The sequence below is a fragment of the Onthophagus taurus genome, chromosome 5 (assembly GCF_036711975.1).
Source record: "Onthophagus taurus isolate NC chromosome 5, IU_Otau_3.0, whole genome shotgun sequence".
In the NCBI taxonomy this organism is placed as follows: Eukaryota; Metazoa; Arthropoda; class Insecta; order Coleoptera; family Scarabaeidae; genus Onthophagus; species Onthophagus taurus.
The window spans coordinates 2,637,669-2,662,135 of NC_091970.1; the positions used below are offsets into that span (position 1 = coordinate 2,637,669).

Here is a 24,467-nt window from a genome sequence, read left to right on the forward strand (position 1 = left end):
GCCTATGCGTCGCGGCGTGTATTGTTTTTCGCGAACGAAGACGGAGTCAGAGCAGGGCCGGCGGCGGCGCCCCAAATAATTTTATTTGTCGTCCGGCGCGCAGGAGGGGCGTAGGCGTGGTGGACGTTGTCCAATGCGTGTCCCCCTCAAAAATACGCGGGGCCCCCCTCGCATTTTACTTCACTTTTTAATTAACACACTAATTGTCTTCACAAAAATCTCAACAACAACTTTTTTTTAACTTACAAAAAAAGATCCGTTCAAAAAGAATAGTCAAAATTGAAGCTATATCGTCTAAAATGGACGACAAAAATAACCACGACTGTTTTAGAAGACATCGGCCGTCTTGATTATCACGGCTATTTCATTATTATTAAGGTTGGGATGTTTTGGGCAACTCCAAAATCGTCGGCCCACTTAGAAACAAGTAATAAGTAGTTTTTGGCAAAAATATTTAGTCTTGTGTAAGTAGTAAGTAGTCTTTAGCAGTATCTGGGCTTTTCCAAGCAGTTGGCAGTTTTTTGCCAATAGTATGTAATGTTTGGAAACAGTAGGAAGAAGATTGAACACCATATTGGACTTGTGCAAAACAAATAAAATGAAAAGACAACTTTTGAAATTAGTATCTCGCCTTCCCAAGTAGATAGTAATCTTCTCCAGTAGTATTTAACGTTCTGGAAGCAGTAAGTAGTCTTTGGGAAACAGCATTTCCTTCTTTCGAGCAGTTAGAAATATTTTACCAGCAATACTTAGCATTCTGGAAGCAGTAAATAGTCTTTGAGAAACAGTATTTCCTTCTTCCAAGCAGTCAGTAGTTTTTTGCCACCAGCATTTAATTATATACTTTGTCCTACATAAAAAGCAACATAGATAGGTAGCGCTAGTTAACTAACCCCAGATCTAGAACTAGAAACTTTAAAATCAAATTGAAGGATTTTTAACCTCAAATCGTTCTATTTAATCAATTTTAATAAAAAAGTATAGTAACACATAAAATCTAGTACTAAATAACAGTTAAAACTAGAACTAACACTGGACCTAGAACTAGAAACATTCGGGTTTAGCCGTCTTGAGAGACGTTCGGCTAAATCCGAATGATTCTAGTTCTAGGTCTTCTGTTAGTTCTAGTATTGCACTATCAATAAAACTTACACAAGACCTAGAATTAGAATCATTTTTTTAACAAAAATGATCCGTCCCAAAATAATTGTCATAAATGTAAACGCCGCAAAGAATAGAGGAATATATCGCTTGAAATGGATGAAAAAGTAACCACAGATGCTTTCGAAGAGACCGGCCGCCTTGATTATCACGGCCATTTGATTATTATTAAGGTTGAGATGTTTTGGGCAACTTCAAAATCGTCGGCCCACTTACAAAGAAGCAATAAGTAGTTTTTGGCAAAAATATTTAGTCTTGTGCAAGTAGTAAGTAGCCTTTAGCCAGCAGTATCTAGGCTTTTCCAAGCAGTTTGCAATTTTTTGCCAATAGTATGTAATGTTTGGAAACAGTGGGAAGCAGATTGATGACAAGCAGCCATAGTACCATATTGGACTTGTGCAAAAGAAATAAAATGAAAAGACAACTTTTATGATGATGAAGGAAAACCTAACTATAAACCAACACTGTTGTAATCTTGTGGAAATTCTTTCCAGGAGTATTTACTAGCGCTGTGATACTAGTGAGTAGTATTTTGGATGCAGTATCTCGTCTTTCCAAGCAGATCGTAATCTTGTCCAGTAGTATTTAACGTTCTGGAAGCAGTAAGTAGTCTTTGGGAAACAGCATCTCCTTCATCCAAGCAGTTAGAAGACTTTTTCCAGCAGTACCAAGCATTTTGGAAGCAGTAGATAGCCTTTTGGGTATTATATCTCGTATTTCCAGACAGTTATTAGTCTTTTGGAAGCAATATCTCGCCTTTTCAAGTACATAGTAGTCTTTCCAGCAGTATTTGGCATTCTGGTAGCCTATTAGAAAGGATATCTCCTATTTCCAGGCAATTATTAGTCAATTTAAATCTGTATCTCGCATTTCCAAGTAGATAGTAATCTTTTCCAGTAGTATTTAACGTTTTGGAAGCAATAAGTAGTCTTTGGGAAACAGCATCTCCTTCATCCAAGTAGTTAGAAGTCTTTTTCCAGCAGTATCTAGCATTGTGGAAGCAGTAGGTAACTTTCGGAAACAATATCTCTTTTTTCCAAGTTGTTTTTAATACATTGCCAGCAGTATCTAGTCTTCTAAAAGCAGTATCTAACGTTCTGAACTTCTATCTAAGGTCAAAACTGACATTTGTATATTGTCAAAAAGTTTTAATGCATTAACTTAAAGTTTAAATAAGCAACACTTATTTTGGGGCTTAAATTTATATCAAAACGATACTTATTATGGTACAGAGGGAGTATTAAATTATAACCAAAGATATCTTCTCGGAAATTCTAATTATTAAGCGAAGATGGCGCTGTATCCGGAAAATCTATTGTACGGGTTTAATCAATTCCGTGAGGTATACAATGTGTGAGTTGCGGTCCAATCACGTTGGCTATTCGATTCAACGGTCATCGACAACAACAATTATTCAAGAAGAAGAACACATATGGGGACCGCGAACGATAAAAGCGGAGGGGGCAGCAGCAGCAGCATATATGTGGCCCCATTGTATGCAGTAATTGAATTCGAAATCGAGCAAACGGTTTCGACGAGTCACCTCATCGTAATTAAATTTCTCTCCGACGTCGTCGTCGTAGTCCAATGTGTTGTGGTCTTCGAAGGTCTCTTCTTAGATGTTAAACGGAAACGAACCTGTCACCCAAAACAATGGATTCGTTTCAATTTTATTTTTTTTTGTTTCCACATAAACTTTAAATAAACTTCTTATTCATCAATTAATAAAATTAGATTTTCCTTAGATTATCTTTACCACCAATTTATATCTACTAGGTATAAAGTAGTCACAGTATTTACCAAACGGCTTTTTTTTTCAAATCCATCAACCGTTTTCAATTAGTTCTGGGAACCGTTTTGGGTTCCTTCCATCAAGTTAAAAACGACGTTAGTAGTACATCAATTTAGGACAATAATTTTCTATTTAAAAAAAAAATGCTTTTTTTCGCTTTTTCTTTTTCCGTTAGATTTAAATAAAACGAAGGTGAATTTCGATCTGCTAGAATTGCATGAAAGGCAATAATGGAGTCGAACGTGGGTTAATTTGTCTTCGGAGATGTTATTGTTGTATTGTAATTCGTCGGCGGAGAGACCGGTAGGAAGAAATCAAATACGTGATCACACGTGGTCGCTGTGTAGATCACAGGGCGGCCAAACCGGTGCGTTTTCTGTGCCTTCCTCTTGAGTAATTGCGACTACGTCCGCGAGTATTAAAGGGAAAAACGAACGAGAAAGTTGCTAAAACAAAAAAAAGTTACGAAACGAAGGATAACGAATAAGGGAAAAAGAGATAGGACGACGATCTTAGCCCGGAGACATCGATTGTAATTTGCAGTATTTTAAAACGTCGGTCGAGTTTATATTGACTCGTTTTTTTCTGTTGCATCAATAATCTTAAATTTATTTAAAAAAGTTATATTTAATTACTATTTTTGACCCATTCCAAAATTTTATCATCTTATTTATTATTTGTAATACTAGAAAAGCAATACACTAGTTCTAGTATTTACTAGTGCAGTATTAGAACTAACACAAGACCTAGAACTAGAATCATTCGGATTTAGCCGCACGTCTCTTAAGACGGCTAAACCCGAATGTTTCTAGTTCTAGGTCTAGTGTTAGTTCTAGTTTTAGTTCAATAAAAATATAGAAATCTAATGCCTACTTCATTACATACTGCTACCAAAACGTTAGACACTGGTTCCAGAAGGACAGATACTGCTGGCAATGTATTAAAAACTGCTTTTAAAAGAGAGGTATTGTTTCTAAACCTTACCTACTGCTTCCACAATGCTAGATACTGCTGGTAAAAGACTACTGACTGCTTAGAAGACGGAGATACTGTTTCAAAAGACTAATAACTGTCTGGAAATAGGAGTTGTACTATCCAAAAGGCTATCTACTGCTTCCAGAATGCTAAATACTGCTGGAAAAGACTACTGTCTACTTGGAAAGACTAGATATAGCCTCCAAAAGACTAACAACTATCTGGAAATACGAGATATTCTTTCCAAAAGGCTACCTACTGCTTCCAGAATGCTAAATACTGCTGGAAAAGACTACTATCTACTTGGAAAGACTAGATATTGCTTCCAAAAGACTAATAACTGTCTGAAAATACGAGATATACTCTCCAAAAGGCTATCTACTGCTTCCAGAATACTAGGTACTGCTGGTGTTTAAGAAAAATAGAATAACTTTTATGATAGTTTCGAAATTTTACTGTATAAACTGAATTGTTTGAATGAAAACGTTTTTTTTTTCATTCATTAAATGAATTTTTTTTGTTATTGAGCTTTATTTTAAATGAATTAAGGAAGGGAATGAAAACACGTGTTTTTTTAGAGAATCGAACTGTGTTCTGTGAAGAGTTTTACGATACAATTTTTTATTTCAAAAATGATTCGGAAAAATAACGAAATAATTTGAAAATATAATTTTTACTTTAACTAATAAAATATAAACAAAAATTAAATGAAACTTAAGTTTTTCAATAGCTCGCAAAAGACTAACTATTTGGATGAAGGAGATGCTGTTTCCCAAAGACTACTTACTGCTTCTAGAACGTTAAATACTGCAGGAAAAGACTACTATCTACTTGGAAAGGCGAAATACTGATTTAAAAACACTAACTACCTGGAAATAAGAGATATACTTTCTAAAAGGCTACCTACTGCTTCCAGAATGCTAGATAATACTGGTAAAAACTACGATCTACTTGGAAAGACGCGATACTGCATCCAAAATACCAATCACTGGTATCACAGCGCTAGTAGATACTCCTGGAAAGAACTTCCACAAGATTACTAACTACATTTCTACAACAGTTTTTAGTTAGGTTTTCCTTCATCATCATAAAAGTTAGATTTTCATTTTGAATTTAGTCTTATATTAGTTCTAGTGATAATGCTAGTGCAATACTAGAACTACAGAATGACCAGAAATGACATTGACGTCGATTCACTGTATCATTTACACTGTATCATATCGTCATTTACAGTATAAGGTTATCCAACTCCCTATGAACGCTGTTATTATGAACGTATCCGTCTTTAGAGACGTGCGATTCTAGTTCTAGGTATAGTGTTACTTTTAGTGATAGTACTAGTGTAAAACTAGAACTGATACTATACTTAGAACTAGAATCATTCGGGTTTAGCTGTCTTAAGAGACGTACAGCTAAACCCAAATGTTTCTAGTTCTAGGTCTAATGTTAGTTCTAGTGACAGTACAAGTGTAAAACTAGAACTAACACTATACCTAGAACTAGAATCATTCAGGTTTAATCGCCTTTAGAGACGTGTGGCTAAACCCAAATGATTCCAGTTCTAGGTATAGTGTTAATTCTACATAGTAACAATGCTAGTGTAAAACTAGAACTAACACTAGACGCTACCTACCACTGTCACTAGAACTCACATTAGACCTAGAACTAGAAACATTCAGACATGTTGCTTTTTATGTGGGATAAAGTAGCTACCTAAGTAGGTACTTAGATAGTTTTTATATATTGCATTTTAAGTGAAATTCACTGTATTTCTTTTAAAATGGTGAAATCCATGTTTTTGACTAATTAAGCCGAGGTCGTTTGAAACCGAGGCAGTGTAATATGTGTTGCCTAACTTCGTATTGGTGTGGAGTGTGTTGTACCGCCTCGGCAGCAAGCGACCTCGACTTAATACAGGTCGCTTACAGCCGAGGTAGTGCAATATATTATGTTACTTAACTTTGTATTAGTACGAACGAATTAAAAAAAATATAGATAGATATATCATTTGGAACATTTTTTATAATCAGAAAACTGATAAATAATCAATTTTAACAGATTTCCGACAGTACAGAACAATCTGTAGCAATATTTAAAAGTTTTCTGATATATTTTCAGCTGCTCTAAAATAACTAAAGCAACTGTAACAAATCCTAACAGCACGGCTATGATTTCTGAAATCTTCCAGAATATGTATAACACCAGCCTAAGTAGTTTTGTCATATTGAACTTACACACCACACCAATGTTTTTCCATAAAAGAAATTGTTATAAGACGTTCTTAAAATATTTAGTTCAAGTACTGATAACACCTTTAACAAAGCTGATTAACTCCACATTTAGTATGTCCAAAGTTCCTAATTAATATTTGATTTATTTTTAAGGCCGATTTCGAGATTTTATGCCATCATCAACTGAACTTATTACAATAATTGATTAATTTTGATCAAAAATATTTCGTGTTTTGAAAATTTTTTTGACGATTTACACATTTTTAAAGAAAAATATTCAAATTTTGTTGAAAATATCTCGATGACGTCACCTTCGAGACCTATCATTTGTAATAAACCAGACATATTCTCACATAATCTCGTCTTTCTCGACCATCCCACGCGATACATTCCAACCGAATCATTTTTTATAACATTTCAAGCAAACACCACACTGTGTATAGGTACTGCGAGGTTATGTAAATAGTAGATCGTTTCGAGATACGCTTATGAGCCCGTGTAGTATACCTACTTACAAAAGTATGAAGGCTCGCGGTTGCAAAATGATATTTCTCGCGCATCCTATTATTAGAGCCACCTTATTTTTTGATTTGCTTCTTGCGAACTCGCTTTTAATTGTTAGTTAGGAAGTTCAAAAAAAATTAAATAAATTTATTAAGATGTTTTTTTAACGAAATGTTATTCCCGTTTCGTTCTTTAGAAACAGTACGAATAGAAATCAGGCAGAAATTTCTGATAAATCAGAACAATTTTATCAGCTTTCCTTATCCTAAGAGACATTTCATCAGATTTCTAACAATGTAGAACAATTTTTATTTGTAATAAATTGCTTTAATGATATTTCTGATATGTTTTTTTTAAATTACTGATAAATTAGAACATTTCTTTTATCAGAAAACTAAGAAATAACCAATTTTATCGGATTTCTGATAATACAGCACTTATTCTACTGGTATTATGATTACATTAATAACATTTCTGATATATTTTTTAATTTCTGATCAATCAGAATATTTCCATTATCAGAAAATTGATCAAAAATTATTATTATAAGTTTTATAGCATTATAACAAAATTTCTATTAGTCTTAAAATTGTTTTAATGTAATTTCTGATATTTTTTCCAAATGGCTGATTGATTAGATCATCTCTGTTATCAGAAAACTAAGAAATAATCAATTTTATTCAATTTCCGATAACACAGCACAATTTCTACTGGTGTTAAGATTGCTTTAATGATATTTTTGATCATTTCTCGTTAATTGCTGATAAATTAGAATGTTTGTATTATCAGAAAACTGTTTTAAATGAATTTATTAAAATTTTTTTTAACGAAATCTTATTCCGTTTCGTTCTTTAGAACAGTATGAGGAGAAAACACTCAGAAGTTGCATATTTCATCCGCGATCAGAACTCGTGAATATTTCAAGTGCGAGCGCAACCCCTTAAGGAGGGCGGCGGTGGTGGTGTGGGCCTTCTGGAGGTGGGTCTTCTTGGAGGTGGTGGGTCTTTAGGGGGTTCGTTGGTGGGTAACGGCCCCGCGCCCTCCACCGCCCGCCCGGGGAGCTTAAAACACAATTAAAATTTCCCCGCCGACTCGCAGACATCAAAAATAAATTCTACTCATTCCTCCACATTATAAATCCTTCTTCTGCACAATATATCCACGTCTTATTTCCGAGCCCCGCCGGCTCCCTTTTCTCTTTTCCGCGTCCCCTTTTCTTTAATTAATCTCCCCCCCTCCTCCCTCTCGTTCACCATCCCTTGCCCACCCTCAACGTTTCTTAACCGACGACTACGACGACGGCGACGATCTTTCCCGGTAACGAATGTATTATAATCGCTTAAGAGTTTTAATCAATTTTTTGTTTGGGGGAAATTTTGGATTCGAAATGTGTGTGATGTGAGTAAAGAGATTTGAACGATGGGGATTTCTAGATCCCCGAGAATCAGGATGTGCGTTCTCCTCGCACAGGGAACATGCGCAGGATCCACATATCGTGTGGGTTGCCAGGCAATGAAGTTTGTGCTTGGCGTATGGACGCGTGATGACGCGCGGATTCCGCACTTCTGGGAAAGATCCTGGAGCGCCAATAAACCGGGTTCAGCACTAAGCGCCTCCTTTCCCGTGGGATTTTTTCCTTCGCCACCAACCTCTATTTCCCCAAAACGCAATCTAAACACTTTTCGAACCTCTTTTAATTTAATACTTGAACGATTTCGTTGACCACAAAATTCCATTTCCGTTCTACTCAAAGGATTCCAACAACAAAAATAAGCAGGTGTCACAAAAATTATAATTCATAATAGAAACACGAATAAATCAGAACGCGATTAAAGAGAAAGTTAGTTTAAAACAGCGTATGTGCTTTTTAAGTCAATTAAGCCAATTTGGGTTAAATTTCACTATTCATACGATTGATTGGGAGATAATTTAGCTTGCAATTGAAACGAAAGTCGAATAATTTCATATGTTAATACTTACAAGTGTTATACTTACTTAGTATCATAGAAGAAGATGTCTTTTATACGTCGAAGACCAATTGGAAAGATCTTTAATCGCGGGTTAAAGGTCGCACGACTTCTTTCATCGAACGATGTATCTTCACGCTCCAATCCTCAAGATACTCACGTCCAGATAAATGACGTGTTTTTCTCGTCTATTGTTCGCATAACTTTGAATTCTTCGAGCTAATTCCTCTAAAATCAAATAAATAAAATTAATGTCATCATTGTTGGTTTTAATTAACGATTAAAGATTTGAAAGCGGTCCTTGTGATCATAACAGTGTGAGCTATGCCTCTAAGTTGATGGTTAATGAGATCGGCAAAGAAGATTCCGATCAAAGATACTGTCGGCCGGTCACACACCAATAATTATTTATTTCGTGTGTGATTGCCCGACCGCGCGCTTCTCTTTGTTGCTGCTCGCAGAAGGAGGCTACGTTATCAGCCATCTCAACCCGCTTTGTCCTGACCGTCACGTTCTCACCGGAAAATCGTACTGTCACTGTATCTAATCCTCTTTTTAACCTCATCTATCCGCGAAATACTAATCTTATCGAGAAATTTAATAAACTGCTTAATGAGATTCTCACTTACATGTAATAGTACCAAAAACAAAGTGATTTGCATCTTATAACGTAATAAAACTTATTAAATAAAGCTATTTCAACTCCACAAATTCAAACGTAACCCAAACGTTTGACAATGACAACTAAACTAACATAACCTCAAAAAAATCAAGTTAAAATAAAATGATTAAAATTGAAATTAAAGTTAATTAAAACTAAATTTATTAATTAAAGCGTTAATTAACCTTAATAAATCGAGTTGGGATTAATAATGAATAAAAATTAAGTTGAATTTGCGATAAAAATTAAGCGAAAAATTAAATTTTTTTTATTTGAGGTTGGCAGATTTGAAATTCGGCCATGCCATTTTAATGCGTTATAAAGTGACGTTTCAATGTCATCATGAACTTAAAATTTGACATGATTATCTCAAAAATTAAAGTGTTGATGAAAATGATTTTAATAAAAATTACTTATAATACATTATAAAGGGTGAATCCATAAAAGATTTTTTTCTAAATATTTAAAATATTTAGTTATAAAGGATAAAGTCCCAAAATCTCGAATTTGAAGTTTTTGGATTAAAAATTTTGTTATATCTCGAAAACTAAAAATGTTGGGGGAAAATGTTGTGGATGAAAATTGTTTGTAATGAACCGTTAAATCGTTATGATGATGCGATTTTAATCCGATTATGGTTATTATGAACGTGGCGGGTTTAAAATCCGAAAAGGATTTAATTTAAGATATTTATCAACTAGATGGATTTATCTCAAAAATTAAAGAGTATTGATGAAAATGATTTTAGCAAAAAATGTTACTAAAACATCATTAAAACTTAATCCATAATTTTTTTTTTCCAACTATTTCTAATTTTTTGTTATAATCCTTAAATCTCGAAATTGACTCATTATCGCCAATTTTCGAGTTAAAACATTTAGATTGATGGTAATTTATGGTTATGGATGACCTGATACGATTAAATAGTGATTATTTTACAATTTCTTTTATTAGAATCTATTCCACGTCAAATTGTTTAAATTTTAAAAATTAGAAACATTTATATAAGTATTTATTTACTTCTTTTAGTAATTACTTCCCGTCCCTCTTCGAAATCTGTGGAGGTTTACAAGAAATAACGCGGGTTTTAATTTTGATTTCCGCCGGGACGTAAGCCGGAATTAAGAACGGACGGAAAGCTGAAGAATTAGAAGACGGCGGAAGAAGGAGAAAGGGAGAAAAGAAAGGGTTTTCGAATATCTCCTCCTCGTGCAATATAACTTAGAGAACGTTGGTTGAAATATTACATTTATATATTTTCGCGCCGGTTACAAATTAAAATTCTCACACCACCGACTCCCCTCCTTCCATTTTCCAAGCCGCCACCCTTCTCCTCTTTGTTCACTCAGCGCCTATTGTCTTAACATTTCGAATTGTTTCAATTTAAAAAAAAAATATCGAGAAAAATCCTTTAAAGTTAAAAGTACATATAGAACAAATCTTTTTCTATGGTCGCTGACTTATTATACAACGTTTCGTCATGGCGAGGGACTGTTGCTTTCTCCATGGACCGCGAAGTCGTGAAAAAAGTGTGGGAAATCGCCGTCCGGTTGAGCTCACAGAGTGGATCATGTCCAATCGGACATGAAATCGTATCTTTGCGCGTGTTAAAAATACAAGACCTGCTTATTTAGATACTGTTAGAGTGGTATTGGGCGTACAATATCAATTTTTGATTTTTTTGCGAGATGAATTTTTGAAAATTTCGTTACGGTTTAATTTTAACGCGGAATGAGAAATTTTCCCAATTAGTACGAGCGCGGGCGGTTTACACGGAATACGGAGTCGGAGGCGGGGGGGTCGCTTTAAAGTTTCCGCCAAGAAAAACTTGTTTGCTCTTGTTAATCCCTCATAATTCCACCTCTCTTAAACAAAAAAAAATAATAAATAGTAGTACATTTTTACATTATCATTAAACACTCGAGTAAGGTGAAAGTAAGCATTTTCGATATGTGAAGAGGTTTATTAGAGCGTAACAATACGCAAATTAATTGTTTTCTTTATTTTTAATCTAATACATAAATATCTAACGAGATTATCGAGCGATAAAAGAGAAAAAAGTCTTTTTTTCTTTTCGCCGAATTAAAAGGCACAAATAAAAAGCTCGCGAAACTTCCCCATTCGCGGTAATGGAATATTTTAATTGTTTTGAAGTCAGTCGACGAACACAATATGGAAAGTAATTTATAAACTCGAATTGGATTATTTTAGACGCCGCGTAGCTCTACATTTTCTTTTCGACGGCTTCGAAACCTTTTAAACTTTTATCCCCCTTCATATAATTAAATTATTCAAAAAAAATAATTATAATTTCGTTAAATAAATAAAAAATCATTTAAAATGAGCCCAAACACGACGGGGTTATCTCAAAAAACATCGGAGATATCCCCAAAATAATTCCAAAAAACAATCGACGATCGCCAAATTTTAACTTGTCATATCTAGTTTGTTTTTGGAAATACCCCCATCGTGTTTGGACTCATTTCAAAGGATTTTTAAGGAGGATTATGAATTTTTTCTCCTTAATTAAGGTTTAATGTTCCTTTGGGAGATTTCTTTTTCGCCCTAATGGAAAATAAGGAAACTTATAAATACTTTATAACCCAAATAAAAACTTATTTAAGAAATAAAAATAAAAATAGAGTTTCCCACGCATGGGTAGAGAGATCTAAAGATCTTTACCACCTCGTCGATGAAGAAGAAGAAGTCGACAGGTGTGCCAACGTCGCAGTGAGTACACAAAAGGTGTCATGCTCTATGGGCACCGACACTGGCCAGCCAATTTGGTTCTTCACATGGATCCTGCGGCAGGACGACGATAACGAAAAAAAAACTCGGCCAGCACCGGAGAGTCAGGTGCAGGAAAAGGTCGACGATCGACGACGCCGAAGAAGAAGTAGACGAGATCCACAGAAGTAGAACGATTGTGAATGAAGAACCACCACGAGAACCCGATGGGGGGAATGGGGAGGCGAAGGCAGAAGGCGAGAAGAATTGATTGACGGAAGAAAATTATCGGGAGTCGGTCGTACGTGAAGAAGAAATAAAAATGAAGAAAAAGAAAAAAATGGGAAAAAAATTGAATCAAATGAAACCTTTTTTTAAAAAAAAATTATTTAAAAAAAAAAGTTTTTATAAAATTAAAAAAAATCAAAAAATTTATAACAAATTCTTAATCTTCATTAAAAATCCTTTAAAATGAGCCCAAACTCGATGGGGTTATCTTCAAAAACAAACGAGATAGGATTATTTTAAAAACAACGATCGTCGATTGTTTTTGTTTTTAATTTAGGTTATATCTCGAGTGTTTTTTAAGGTAACCCCATCGAGTTTGGGCTCATTTTAAAGTATTTCTTGTTTTCTTTACGATGGTAATTAAAGAAACTAAAAAGGAATTATAATAATAATGAAGAAATTAAAAAATTCAATTATAATTTACAAAATAGAGACAATCTTACTTAATACCTTAATAATTAAGTCTTTATATTAAGATTCAAGATAAATACTACTACTAGATTGCACCTTATCAGTAAAATGGTGCAAGAAGACTTGATACTGCTGGCAAAAGATTAGATACAACTGGCAAGAGACTAGAAATACCAGTGAAGGATACTCCAAATAGAACGAAATTGCTTACAGAATATCAAATAAATTTTAAGTAGAAGAATAAATATTGTCGGTGTAAGTCTTTATGTTGATGGCAAATGATTTGAAACCGCTGGCAGAAGACTAATTAGACTCAATAGAATGTCATAAACCAGGTGCTACTAATCGAAAGTCGGATATAACTGCCAGTAGACTAGGTACTATTTGTAGAAGACGAGGCTAGAATCTTGCAAAAGATCAAATACTATTGGCAGATGACTCAATTCAGTTGGCAAAAAACTGGAAACTATTTGCAGAAAACTAAATACAGTTTGCCAACGTAAAGATGGAGGTGTAGATCTTCCCAATTGAAGAAAAGTGCCTTTTAACCTAATACTAAATACCTGATATCTGTCAAAAACGAATTACAAGATCTCCCACAAGTGTATAAAGATGATTAATTAATAGAATACAAATGATTAAATTTTGAAAATGTCTACATTAAAAGATGAAATTAAAGTTTAAATTCGTATATTTTGAAGATTTGAAGTAAGTTAAGACAAGTAAAACATAACGTTTCGACCGGTTGATGTTGTGTCTGTGTGTTTATCCCGTAAGATGGAGACCCGTGAGAGCTCATTTAAACTAATAAAAGTAATTACCTCGATCTCCTTATGCATATTTATCCCCCTTGCAAAAGGATCGGCAAATTTCCATCCCCTTTCGCAGATTTTCCGTCCTCATAAATCTTTCGGCGTCGTGAAAATTCGTTCTTCATCGTCGCGATTTCGACCAAGTTTATAATTATTTTGTAAAGTCGAATCTCCGCGAGGTCGGGAGTAAAGGGGCGTTTCGATAAAAAGTGGACGGCGGTGTGTGTTTGAAATTTGTGATAGCTCGGATTCAATTAACTCATTTCAAGACTTCTCCGCTTCCTCGCCGGCATCAAGTTTTCAGAGAAAGAGATATATCCATCCATTTGGAGAGATCAAGTAGGCATTGTTGGCACCCGTTGTTAAAGCCTTGCTATTTTAACGTGTGAATAAGAAGTTTGGAGGAAGCCGTCACTCATTTTCGCGGCAACCCCAAAATCTCGAATATTAATTCGATTAAAATTTAAATAAATTTTTTTTTGTTTTTAATCTAATTTCTTTCGCGATCTGTCTGTGTCTCTTTTCCGATCCGATTGTAACCAATCGCGATAGAGCCATCTTTAACCCGTCGCGTCGCGTCTATCTCGGAGCGATACAAAAGAAGAAGAGAAAACGATGATTCAAAAGAAGAAGAAAGAGGTGTTCGGTACAGCACAAGAAACACCGCCCGATATCTCTATAGTAATTAGCGGCTTGGTCCGGTGATGATCCCTTGCGATTACGTTAACTAGCCGCGGTCAAGCGTGGTCCGTGGGCCCCCTTAAGCGGTTCAAAGGGGGATGGAGAGAACGCGATCCCGCGGTGTCATTGCCGCGAGATGGCGGGCGGCGCGCGCGGCGATAAGACGAGAGCCCCGCCCGGCGAACGGGTATTAAATATTTATCTTGAAGAAACAATGACCCGTAATTTAATTCCCATTTATTTCGTTGGCGCGGGGTCCCCGCGACGACGACGCCGCCGCCGCCGCCGATGGGCCCCGCGAGATACTCACCGCCGCCGCCGCGAAACGTAGCCTATCTTAAACCTATCTATGGGAGGGGGCCCCGTTTATTATTATTACGAATGGCCCCGTTTGATTTTTTTTCCTTTCTTAAGATCGCTGCTCGCGTTAAACCGATCCCACTTTAATGTGCTAAGAAGGTCTCGACCCTTTTGGTAATACAAATCCGGGAAGATAACTTTTTAAATGTATTTTTTAAAAATACAGTTAAACCTCGATATAACGGACTAACGCTAGTCCTGGAATTAGAAACAGTTGTCTATATTATGTATAAAATAAGGATGGTAGTGATAGTGTTAATGTTATTTAAAAACCGAGGCAGCTATGCTGCCGAGGCAGTAGTTCTATATTTTCAATAACACCATACTATTTAGAAACCGAAGCAGCCTGCTGCCGAGGCAGTAGTTCTACGTTTTCAATAACAACATGTCAAATAACTGTATTTTTTAAAAATACAGTTAAACCTCGATATAACGGACTAACTCTAGTCCTGGAATTAGAAACAGTTGTCTATGTTATGTATAAATTAAGGATGGTAGTGATAGTGTTAATGTTATTTAAAAACCGAGGCAGTAGTTCTATATTTTCAATAACACCATACTATTTAGAAACCGAAGCAGCCTGCTGCCGAGGCAGTAGTTCTACGTTTTCAATAACAACATGTCAAATAACTGTATTTTTTAAAAATACAGTTAAACCTCGATATAACGGACTAACTCTAGTCCTGGAATTAGAAACAGTTGTCTATGTTATGTATAAATTAAGGATGGTAGTGATAGTGTTAATGTTATTTAAAAACCGAGGCAGTAGTTCTATATTTTCAATAACACCATACTATTTAGAAACCGAAGCAGCCTGCTGCCGAGGCAGTAGTTCTACGTTTTCAAAAACAACATAACATTTGGAAACCGAGGCAGCCTGCTGCCGAGGCAGTAGTTCTACGTTTTCAATAACAACATAACATTTGGAAACCGAGGCAGCCTGCTGCCGAGGCAGTAGTTCTACGTTTTCAATAACAACATGTCAAATAACTGTATTTTTTAAAAATACAGTTAAACCTCGATATAACGGACTAACGCTAGTCCTGGAATTAGAAACAGTTGTCTATATTATGTATAAAATAAGGATGGTAGTGATAGTGTTAATGTTATTTAAAAACCGAGGCAGCTATGCTGCCGAGGCAGTAGTTCTATATTTTCAATAACACCATACTATTTAGAAACCGAAGCAGCCTGCTGCCGAGGCAGTAGTTCTACGTTTTCAATAACAACATGTCAAATAACTGTATTTTTTAAAAATACAGTTAAACCTCGATATAACGGACTAACTCTAGTCCTGGAATTAGAAACAGTTGTCTATGTTATGTATAAATTAAGGATGGTAGTGATAGTGTTAATGTTATTTAAAAACCGAGGCAGTAGTTCTATATTTTCAATAACACCATACTATTTAGAAACCGAAGCAGCCTGCTGCCGAGGCAGTAGTTCTACGTTTTCAATAACAACATGTCAAATAACTGTATTTTTTAAAAATACAGTTAAACCTCGATATAACGGACTAACTCTAGTCCTGGAATTAGAAACAGTTGTCTATGTTATGTATAAATTAAGGATGGTAGTGATAGTGTTAATGTTATTTAAAAACCGAGGCAGTAGTTCTATATTTTCAATAACACCATACTATTTAGAAACCGAAGCAGCCTGCTGCCGAGGCAGTAGTTCTACGTTTTCAAAAACAACATAACATTTGGAAACCGAGGCAGCCTGCTGCCGAGGCAGTAGTTCTACGTTTTCAATAACAACATAACATTTGGAAACCGAGGCAGCCTGCTGCCGAGGCAGTAGTTCTACGTTTTCAATAACAACATGTCAAATAACTGTATTTTTTAAAAATACAGTTAAACCTCGATATAACGGACTAACGCTAGTCCTGGAATTAGAAACAGTTGTCTATATTATGTATAAAATAAGGATGGTAGTGATAGTGTTAATGTTATTTAAAAACCGAGGCAGCTATGCTGCCGAGGCAGTAGTTCTATATTTTCAATAACACCATACTATTTAGAAACCGAAGCAGCCTGCTGCCGAGGCAGTAGTTCTACGTTTTCAATAACAACATGTCAAATAACTGTATTTTTTAAAAATACAGTTAAACCTCGATATAACGGACTAACTCTAGTCCTGGAATTAGAAACAGTTGTCTATGTTATGTATAAATTAAGGATGGTAGTGATAGTGTTAATGTTATTTAAAAACCGAGGCAGTAGTTCTATATTTTCAATAACACCATACTATTTAGAAACCGAAGCAGCCTGCTGCCGAGGCAGTAGTTCTACGTTTTCAAAAACAACATAACATTTGGAAACCGAGGCAGCCTGCTGCCGAGGCAGTAGTTCTACGTTTTCAATAACAACATAACATTTGGAAACCGAGGCAGCCTGCTGCCGAGGCAGTAGTTCTACGTTTTCAATAACAACATGTCAAATAACTGTATTTTTTAAAAATACAGTTAAACCTCGATATAACGGACTAACTCTAGAACTGGAATTAGAAACAGTTATCTATATTATGTATAAATCAAGGATGGTAGTGATAGTGTTAATGTTATTTAAAAACCGAGGCTGCTATGCTGCCGAGGCAGTAGTTCTATATTTTCAATAACACCATACTATGTAGAAACCGTGGCAGCCTGCTGCCGAGGCAGTAGTTCTACGTTTTCAATAACAACATAACATTTGGAAACCGAGGCAGCCTGCTGCCGAGGCAGTAGTTCTACGTTTTCAATAACAACATAACATTTGGAAACCGAGGCAGCCTGCAGCCGAGGCAGTAGTTCTACGTTTTCAATAACAACATGTCAAATAACTGTATTTTTTAAAAATACAGTTAAACCTGGATATAACGGACTAACTCTAGTCCTGGAATTAGAAACAGTTATCTATATTATGTATAAATCAAGGATGGTAGTGATAGTGTTAATGTTATTTAAAAACCGAGGCTGCTATGCTGCCGAGGCAGTAGTTCTATATTTTCAATAACACCATACTATTTAGAAACCGGGGCAGCCTGCTGCCGAGGCAGTAGTTCTACGTTTTCAATAACAACATAACATTTGGAAACCGAGGCAGCCTGCAGCCGAGGCAGTAGTTCTACGTTTTCAATAACAACATAACATTTGGAAACCGAGGCAGCCTGCAGCCGAGGCAGTAGTTCTACGTTTTCAATAACAACATGTCAAATAACTGTATTTTTTAAAAATACAGTTAAACCTGGATATAACGGACTAACTCTAGTCCTGGAATTAGAAACAGTTATCTATATTATGTATAAATCAAGGATGGTAGTGATAGTGTTAATGTTATTTAAAAACCGAGGCTGCTATGCTGCCGAGGCAGTAGTTCTATATTTTCAATAACACCATACTATTTAGAAACCGGGGCAGCCTGCTGCCGAGGCAGTAGTTCTACGTTTTCAATAACAACATAACATTTGGAAACCGAGGCAGCCTGCAGCCGAGGCAGTAGTTCTACGTTTTCAATAACAACATGTCAAATAACTGTATTTTTTAAAAATACAGTTAAACCTCGATATAACGGACTAACTCTAGTACTGGAATTAGAAACAGTTGTCTATGTTATGTATAAATTAAGGATGGTAGTGATAGTGTTAATGTTATTTAAAAACCGAGGCAGTAGTTCTATATTTTCAATAACACCATACTATTTAGAAACCGAAGCAGCCTGCTGCCGAGGCAGTAGTTCTACGTTTTCAAAAACAACATAACATTTGGAAACCGAGGCAGCCTGCTGCCGAGGCAGTAGTTCTACGTTTTCAATAACAACATAACATTTGGAAACCGAGGCAGCCTGCTGCCGAGGCAGTAGTTCTACGTTTTCAATAACAACATAACATTTGGAAACCGAGGCAGCCTGCAGCCGAGGCAGTAGTTCTACGTTTTCAATAACAACATGTCAAATAACTGTATTTTTTAAAAATACAGTTAAACCTGGATATAACGGACTAACTCTAGTCCTGGAATTAGAAACAGTTATCTATATTATGTATAAATCAAGGATGGTAGTGATAGTGTTAATGTTATTTAAAAACCGAGGCTGCTATGCTGCCGAGGCAGTAGTTCTATATTTTCAATAACACCATACTATTTAGAAACCGGGGCAGCCTGCTGCCGAGGCAGTAGTTCTACGTTTTCAATAACAACATAACATTTGGAAACCGAGGCAGCCTGCTGCCGAGGCAGTAGTTCTACGTTTTCAATAACAACATAACATTTGGAAACCGAGGCAGCCTGCAGCCGAGGCAGTAGTTCTACGTTTTCAATAACAACATGTCAAATAACTGTATTTTTTAAAAATACAGTTAAACCTCGATATAACGGACTAACTCTAGTCCTGGAATTAGAAACAGTTGTCTATGTTATGTATAAATTAAGGATGGTAGTGATAGTGTTAATGTTATTTAAAAACCGAGGCAGTAGTTCTATATTTTCAATAACACCATACTATTTAGAAACCGAAGCAGCCTGCTGCCGAGGCAGTAGTTCTACGTTTTCAAAAACAACATAACATTTGGAAACCGAGGCAGCCTGCTGCCGAGGCAGTAGTTCTACGTTTTCAATAACAACATAACATTTGGAAACCGAGGCAGCCTGCTGCCGAGGCAGTAGTTCTACGTTTTCAATAACAACATGTCAAATAACTGTATTTTTAAAAAATACAGTTAAACCTCGATATAACGGACTAACTCTAGTCCTGGAATTAGAAACAGTTATCTATATTATGTATAAATCAAGGATGGTAGTGATAGTGTTAATGTTATTTAAAAACCGAGGCTGCTATGCTGCCGAGGCAGTAGTTCTATATTTTCAATAACACCATACTATGTAGAAACCGTGGCAGCCTGCTGCCGAGGCAGTAGTTCTACGTTTTCAATAACAACATAACATTTGGAAACCGAGGCAGCCTGCTGCCGAGGCAGTAGTTCTACGTTTTCAATAACAACATAACATTTGGAAACCGAGGCAGCCTGCAGCCGAGGCAGTAGTTCTACGTTTTCAATAACAACATGTCAAATAACTGTATTTTTTAAAAATACAGTTAAACCTGGATATAACGGACTAACTCTAGTCCTGGAATTAGAAACAGTTATCTATATTATGTATAAATCAAGGATGGTAGTGATAGTGTTAATGTTATTTAAAAACCGAGGCTGCTATGCTGCCGAGGCAGTAGTTCTATATTTTCAATAACACCATACTATTTAGAAACCGGGGCAGCCTGCTGCCGAGGCAGTAGTTCTACGTTTTCAATAACAACATAACATTTGGAAACCGAGGCAGCCTGCAGCCGAGGCAGTAGTTCTACGTTTTCAATAACAACATGTCAAATAACTGTATTTTTTAAAAATACAGTTAAACCTCGATATAACGGACTAACTCTAGTACTGGAATTAGAAACAGTTGTCTATGTTATGTATAAATTAAGGATGGTAGTGATAGTGTTAATGTTATTTAAAAACCGAGGCAGTAGTTCTATATTTTCAATAACACCATACTATTTAGAAACCGAAGCAGCCTGCTGCCGAGGCAGTAGTTCTACGTTTTCAAAAACAACATAACATTTGGAAACCGAGGCAGCCTGCTGCCGAGGCAGTAGTTCTACGTTTTCAATAACAACATAACATTTGGAAACCGAGGCAGCCTGCTGCCGAGGCAGTAGTTCTACGTTTTCAATAACAACATAACATTTGGAAACCGAGGCAGCCTGCAGCCGAGGCAGTAGTTCTACGTTTTCAATAACAACATGTCAAATAACTGTATTTTTTAAAAATACAGTTAAACCTCGATATAACGGACTAACTCTAGTACTGGAATTAGAAACAGTTGTCTATGTTATGTATAAATTAAGGATGGTAGTGATAGTGTTAATGTTATTTAAAAACCGAGGCAGTAGTTCTATATTTTCAATAACACCATACTATTTAGAAACCGAAGCAGCCTGCTGCCGAGGCAGTAGTTCTACGTTTTCAAAAACAACATAACATTTGGAAACCGAGGCAGCCTGCTGCCGAGGCAGTAGTTCTACGTTTTCAATAACAACATAACATTTGGAAACCGAGGCAGCCTGCTGCCGAGGCAGTAGTTCTACGTTTTCAATAACAACATGTCAAATAACTGTATTTTTAAAAAATACAGTTAAACCTCGATATAACGGACTAACTCTAGTCCTGGAATTAGAAACAGTTATCTATATTATGTATAAATCAAGGATGGTAGTGATAGTGTTAATGTTATTTAAAAACCGAGGCTGCTATGCTGCCGAGGCAGTAGTTCTATATTTTCAATAACACCATACTATGTAGAAACCGTGGCAGCCTGCTGCCGAGGCAGTAGTTCTACGTTTTCAATAACAACATAACATTTGGAAACCGAGGCAGCCTGCTGCCGAGGCAGTAGTTCTACGTTTTCAATAACAACATAACATTTGGAAACCGAGGCAGCCTGCAGCCGAGGCAGTAGTTCTACGTTTTCAATAACAACATGTCAAATAACTGTATTTTTTAAAAATACAGTTAAACCTGGATATAACGGACTAACTCTAGTCCTGGAATTAGAAACAGTTATCTATATTATGTATAAATCAAGGATGGTAGTGATAGTGTTAATGTTATTTAAAAACCGAGGCTGCTATGCTGCCGAGGCAGTAGTTCTATATTTTCAATAACACCATACTATTTAGAAACCGGGGCAGCCTGCTGCCGAGGCAGTAGTTCTACGTTTTCAATAACAACATAACATTTGGAAACCGAGGCAGCCTGCAGCCGAGGCAGTAGTTCTACGTTTTCAATAACAACATGTCAAATAACTGTATTTTTTAAAAATACAGTTAAACCTCGATATAACGGACTAACTCTAGTACTGGAATTAGAAACAGTTGTCTATGTTATGTATAAATTAAGGATGGTAGTGATAGTGTTAATGTTATTTAAAAACCGAGGCAGTAGTTCTATATTTTCAATAACACCATACTATTTAGAAACCGAAGCAGCCTGCTGCCGAGGCAGTAGTTCTACGTTTTCAAAAACAACATAACATTTGGAAACCGAGGCAGCCTGCTGCCGAGGCAGTAGTTCTACGTTTTCAATAACAACATAACATTTGGAAACCGAGGCAGCCTGCTGCCGAGGCAGTAGTTCTACGTTTTCAATAACAACATAACATTTGGAAACCGAGGCAGCCTGCAGCCGAGGCAGTAGTTCTACGTTTTCAATAACAACATGTCAAATAACTGTATTTTTTAAAAATACAGTTAAACCTCGATATAACGGACTAACTCTAGTACTGGAATTAGAAACAGTTGTCTATGTTATGTATAAATTAAGGATGGTAGTGATAGTGTTAATGTTATTTAAAAACCGAGGCAGTAGTTCTATATTTTCAATAACACCATACTATTTAGAAACCGAAGCAGCCTGCTGCCGAGGCAGTAGTTCTACGTTTTCAAAAACAACATAACATTTGGAAACCGAGGCAGCCTGCTGCCGAGGCAGTAGTTCTACGTTTTCAATAACAACATAACATTTGGAAACCGAGGCAGCCTGCTGCCGAGGCAGTAGTTCTACGTTTTCAATAACAACATGTCAAATAACTGTATTTTTAAAAAATACAGTTAAACCTCGATATAACGGACTAACTCTAGTCCTGGAATTAGAAACAGTTATCTATATTATGTATAAATCAAGGATGGTAGTGATAGTGTTAATGTTATTTAAAAATCGAGGCTGCTATGCTGCCGAGGCAGTAGTTCTATATTTTCAATAACACCATACTATTTAGAAACCGGGGCAGCCTGCTGCCGAGGCAGTAGTTCTACGTTTTCAATAACAACATAACATTTGGAAACCGAGGCAGCCTGCTGCCGAGGCAGTAGTTCTACGTTTTCAATAACAACATAACATTTGGAAACCGAGGCAGCCTGCAGCCGAGGCAGTAGTTCTACGTTTTCAATAACAACATGTCAAATAACTGTATTTTTTGAAAATACAGTTAAACCTCGATATAACGGACTAACTCTAGTCCTGGAATTAGAAACAGTTGTCTATGTTATGTATAAATTAAGGATGGTAGTGATAGTGTTAATGTTATTTAAAAACCGAGGCAGCTATGCTGCCGAGGCAGTAGTTCTATATTTTCAATAACACCATACTATTTAGAAACCGAGGCAGCCTGCTGCCGAGGCAGTAGTTCTACGTTTTCAATAACATCATATCATTTAGAAACCGAGGCAGCCGTGCTGCCGTGGAGTAATTCTACGTTTTCAATAACAAGATAACATTTGGAAACCGAGGCAGCCTGCTGCCGAGGCAGTAGTTCTACGTTTTCAATAACAAGATAACATTTGGAAACCGAGGCAGCCTGCTGCCGAGGCAGTAGTTCTACGTTTTCAATAACAACATAACATTTGGAAACCGAGGCAGCCTGCTGCCGAGGCAGTAGTCCTACGTTTTCAATAACAACATGTCAAATAACTGTATTTTTTAAAAATACAGTTAAACCTCGATATAACGGACTAACTCTAGTCCTGGAATTAGAAACAGTTATCTATATTATGTATAAATTAAGGATGGTAGTGATAGTGTTAATGTTATTTAAAAACCGAGGCAGCTATGCTGCCAAGGCAGTAGTTCTATATTTTCAATAACACCATACTATTTAGAAACCGAGGCAGCCTGCTGGCGAGGCAGTAGTTCTACGTTTTCAATAACATCATATCATTTAGAACCCGAGGCAGCCGTGCTGCCGAGGAGTAATTCTACGTTTTCAATAACAACATAACATTTGGAAACCGAGGCAGCCTGCTGCCGAGGCAGTAGTTCTACGTTTTCAATAACAACATGTCATTTAGAATCCGAGGTAACCTGCTGTCGAGGCAGTAACCATACGTCTTTAATAACAACATATCATTGAGAAATCGAGGCTGCCGACGAACAACTACCTCGGCAAAGTAAGTAGATACGCCCTGGTTTTTATTATGTTTAAACAAATAAGTAATTAAATTCGTAACTACAGTTTACTTAAAATCCTTTCTGGTATTCATTTCATTTTTTTACTTTTACTTCTCAGAATTAAAAAATAAAGTCTAGTTCATTTTTCTTCTATAATACCTGTCAAATTGTTGTAAAGTTGGCAAAATTAACAGGGAGTTTTGTTTAATCATGTTTTGAAATAAATATGTCACACTGACGTTTGAGCTTTCGTTATTCAATAAGAAAAGGTGCATAAAAAATGTTGTGGGGTGTTTATTTGCCATTTATTTACCTAGAAAAGGTATTTTGTTCTATTTAATTACTTTGTAGCACGTTTTTACAACCAATCTGTACTTCGTTAAAATCGTATTTATCTAAAAATTGATTAGTAATCTCAACTATTTACTTACTGAAAATGTTACTAAAAATCAGGAAAACAACATAAATTTTATAAAGGTCATAGATAATACCAACAGAAACTCTAAAAAATTTACATTGACAAGTATTACAGAAAAAAAAACTATATATACACTATACCCTTTCAGGGTTGACTTTTCAAATTGCGATTTAAATCGTGCATAGTTGGTAATGCGTTAACAAAACGTTTAAAAATTGACAAAAATAATGAACAAGAAACACTTACTGCGGGTTGAGATGTAATGGAGAATCATGAGTTGTTCTTAAAAATAGCTACAACCTGGCTCTGAACATGTCATAACGTGTTCAAGCACGAAAACCTAAAAAAAAAGAAAATCAGATTGTATAAAATAATCAAAAATAAAATAAATATTTAGATAATATAGAAAGAAACACAAAGCGTATACTAAAATATGATGATATAACATGATATAACATTAATCACTTCATTAGTCAAAAGATGTACAAAATGGCCAAATA

The 24,467-nt window shown here is 35.9% G+C and overlaps 1 protein-coding gene and 1 long non-coding RNA gene across 7 annotated transcripts in view; one reads left to right on the top strand and one right to left on the bottom strand.

Moving 5' to 3' along the window:
* Positions 1 to 24,467, bottom strand: part of LOC111426588 (jim lovell) — a 123,342-nt gene that overhangs the window by 84,592 nt on the left and 14,283 nt on the right. For 3 of the 6 annotated variants that reach the window (XM_071196202.1, XM_071196206.1, XM_071196204.1), the window contains 2 exons: positions 24,214 to 24,307; positions 8,659 to 8,858 (listed from right to left, as the gene is read on the bottom strand). In XM_071196202.1, the coding sequence (XP_071052303.1) occupies positions 8,659 to 8,668 (10 nt within the window). In that variant the 5' untranslated portion in view covers positions 8,669 to 8,858; positions 24,214 to 24,307. Of the gene's footprint in view, positions 1 to 8,658; positions 8,859 to 9,259; positions 9,346 to 24,209; positions 24,308 to 24,467 lie in introns of those variants that run through there. The other 3 variants (XM_071196205.1, XM_071196207.1, XM_071196203.1) reach the window with 2 other exon arrangements.
* LOC111426591 (uncharacterized) overlaps positions 1 to 24,467 on the top strand; it is an 85,215-nt gene that overhangs the window by 51,689 nt on the left and 9,059 nt on the right. The window lies entirely within an intron of this gene.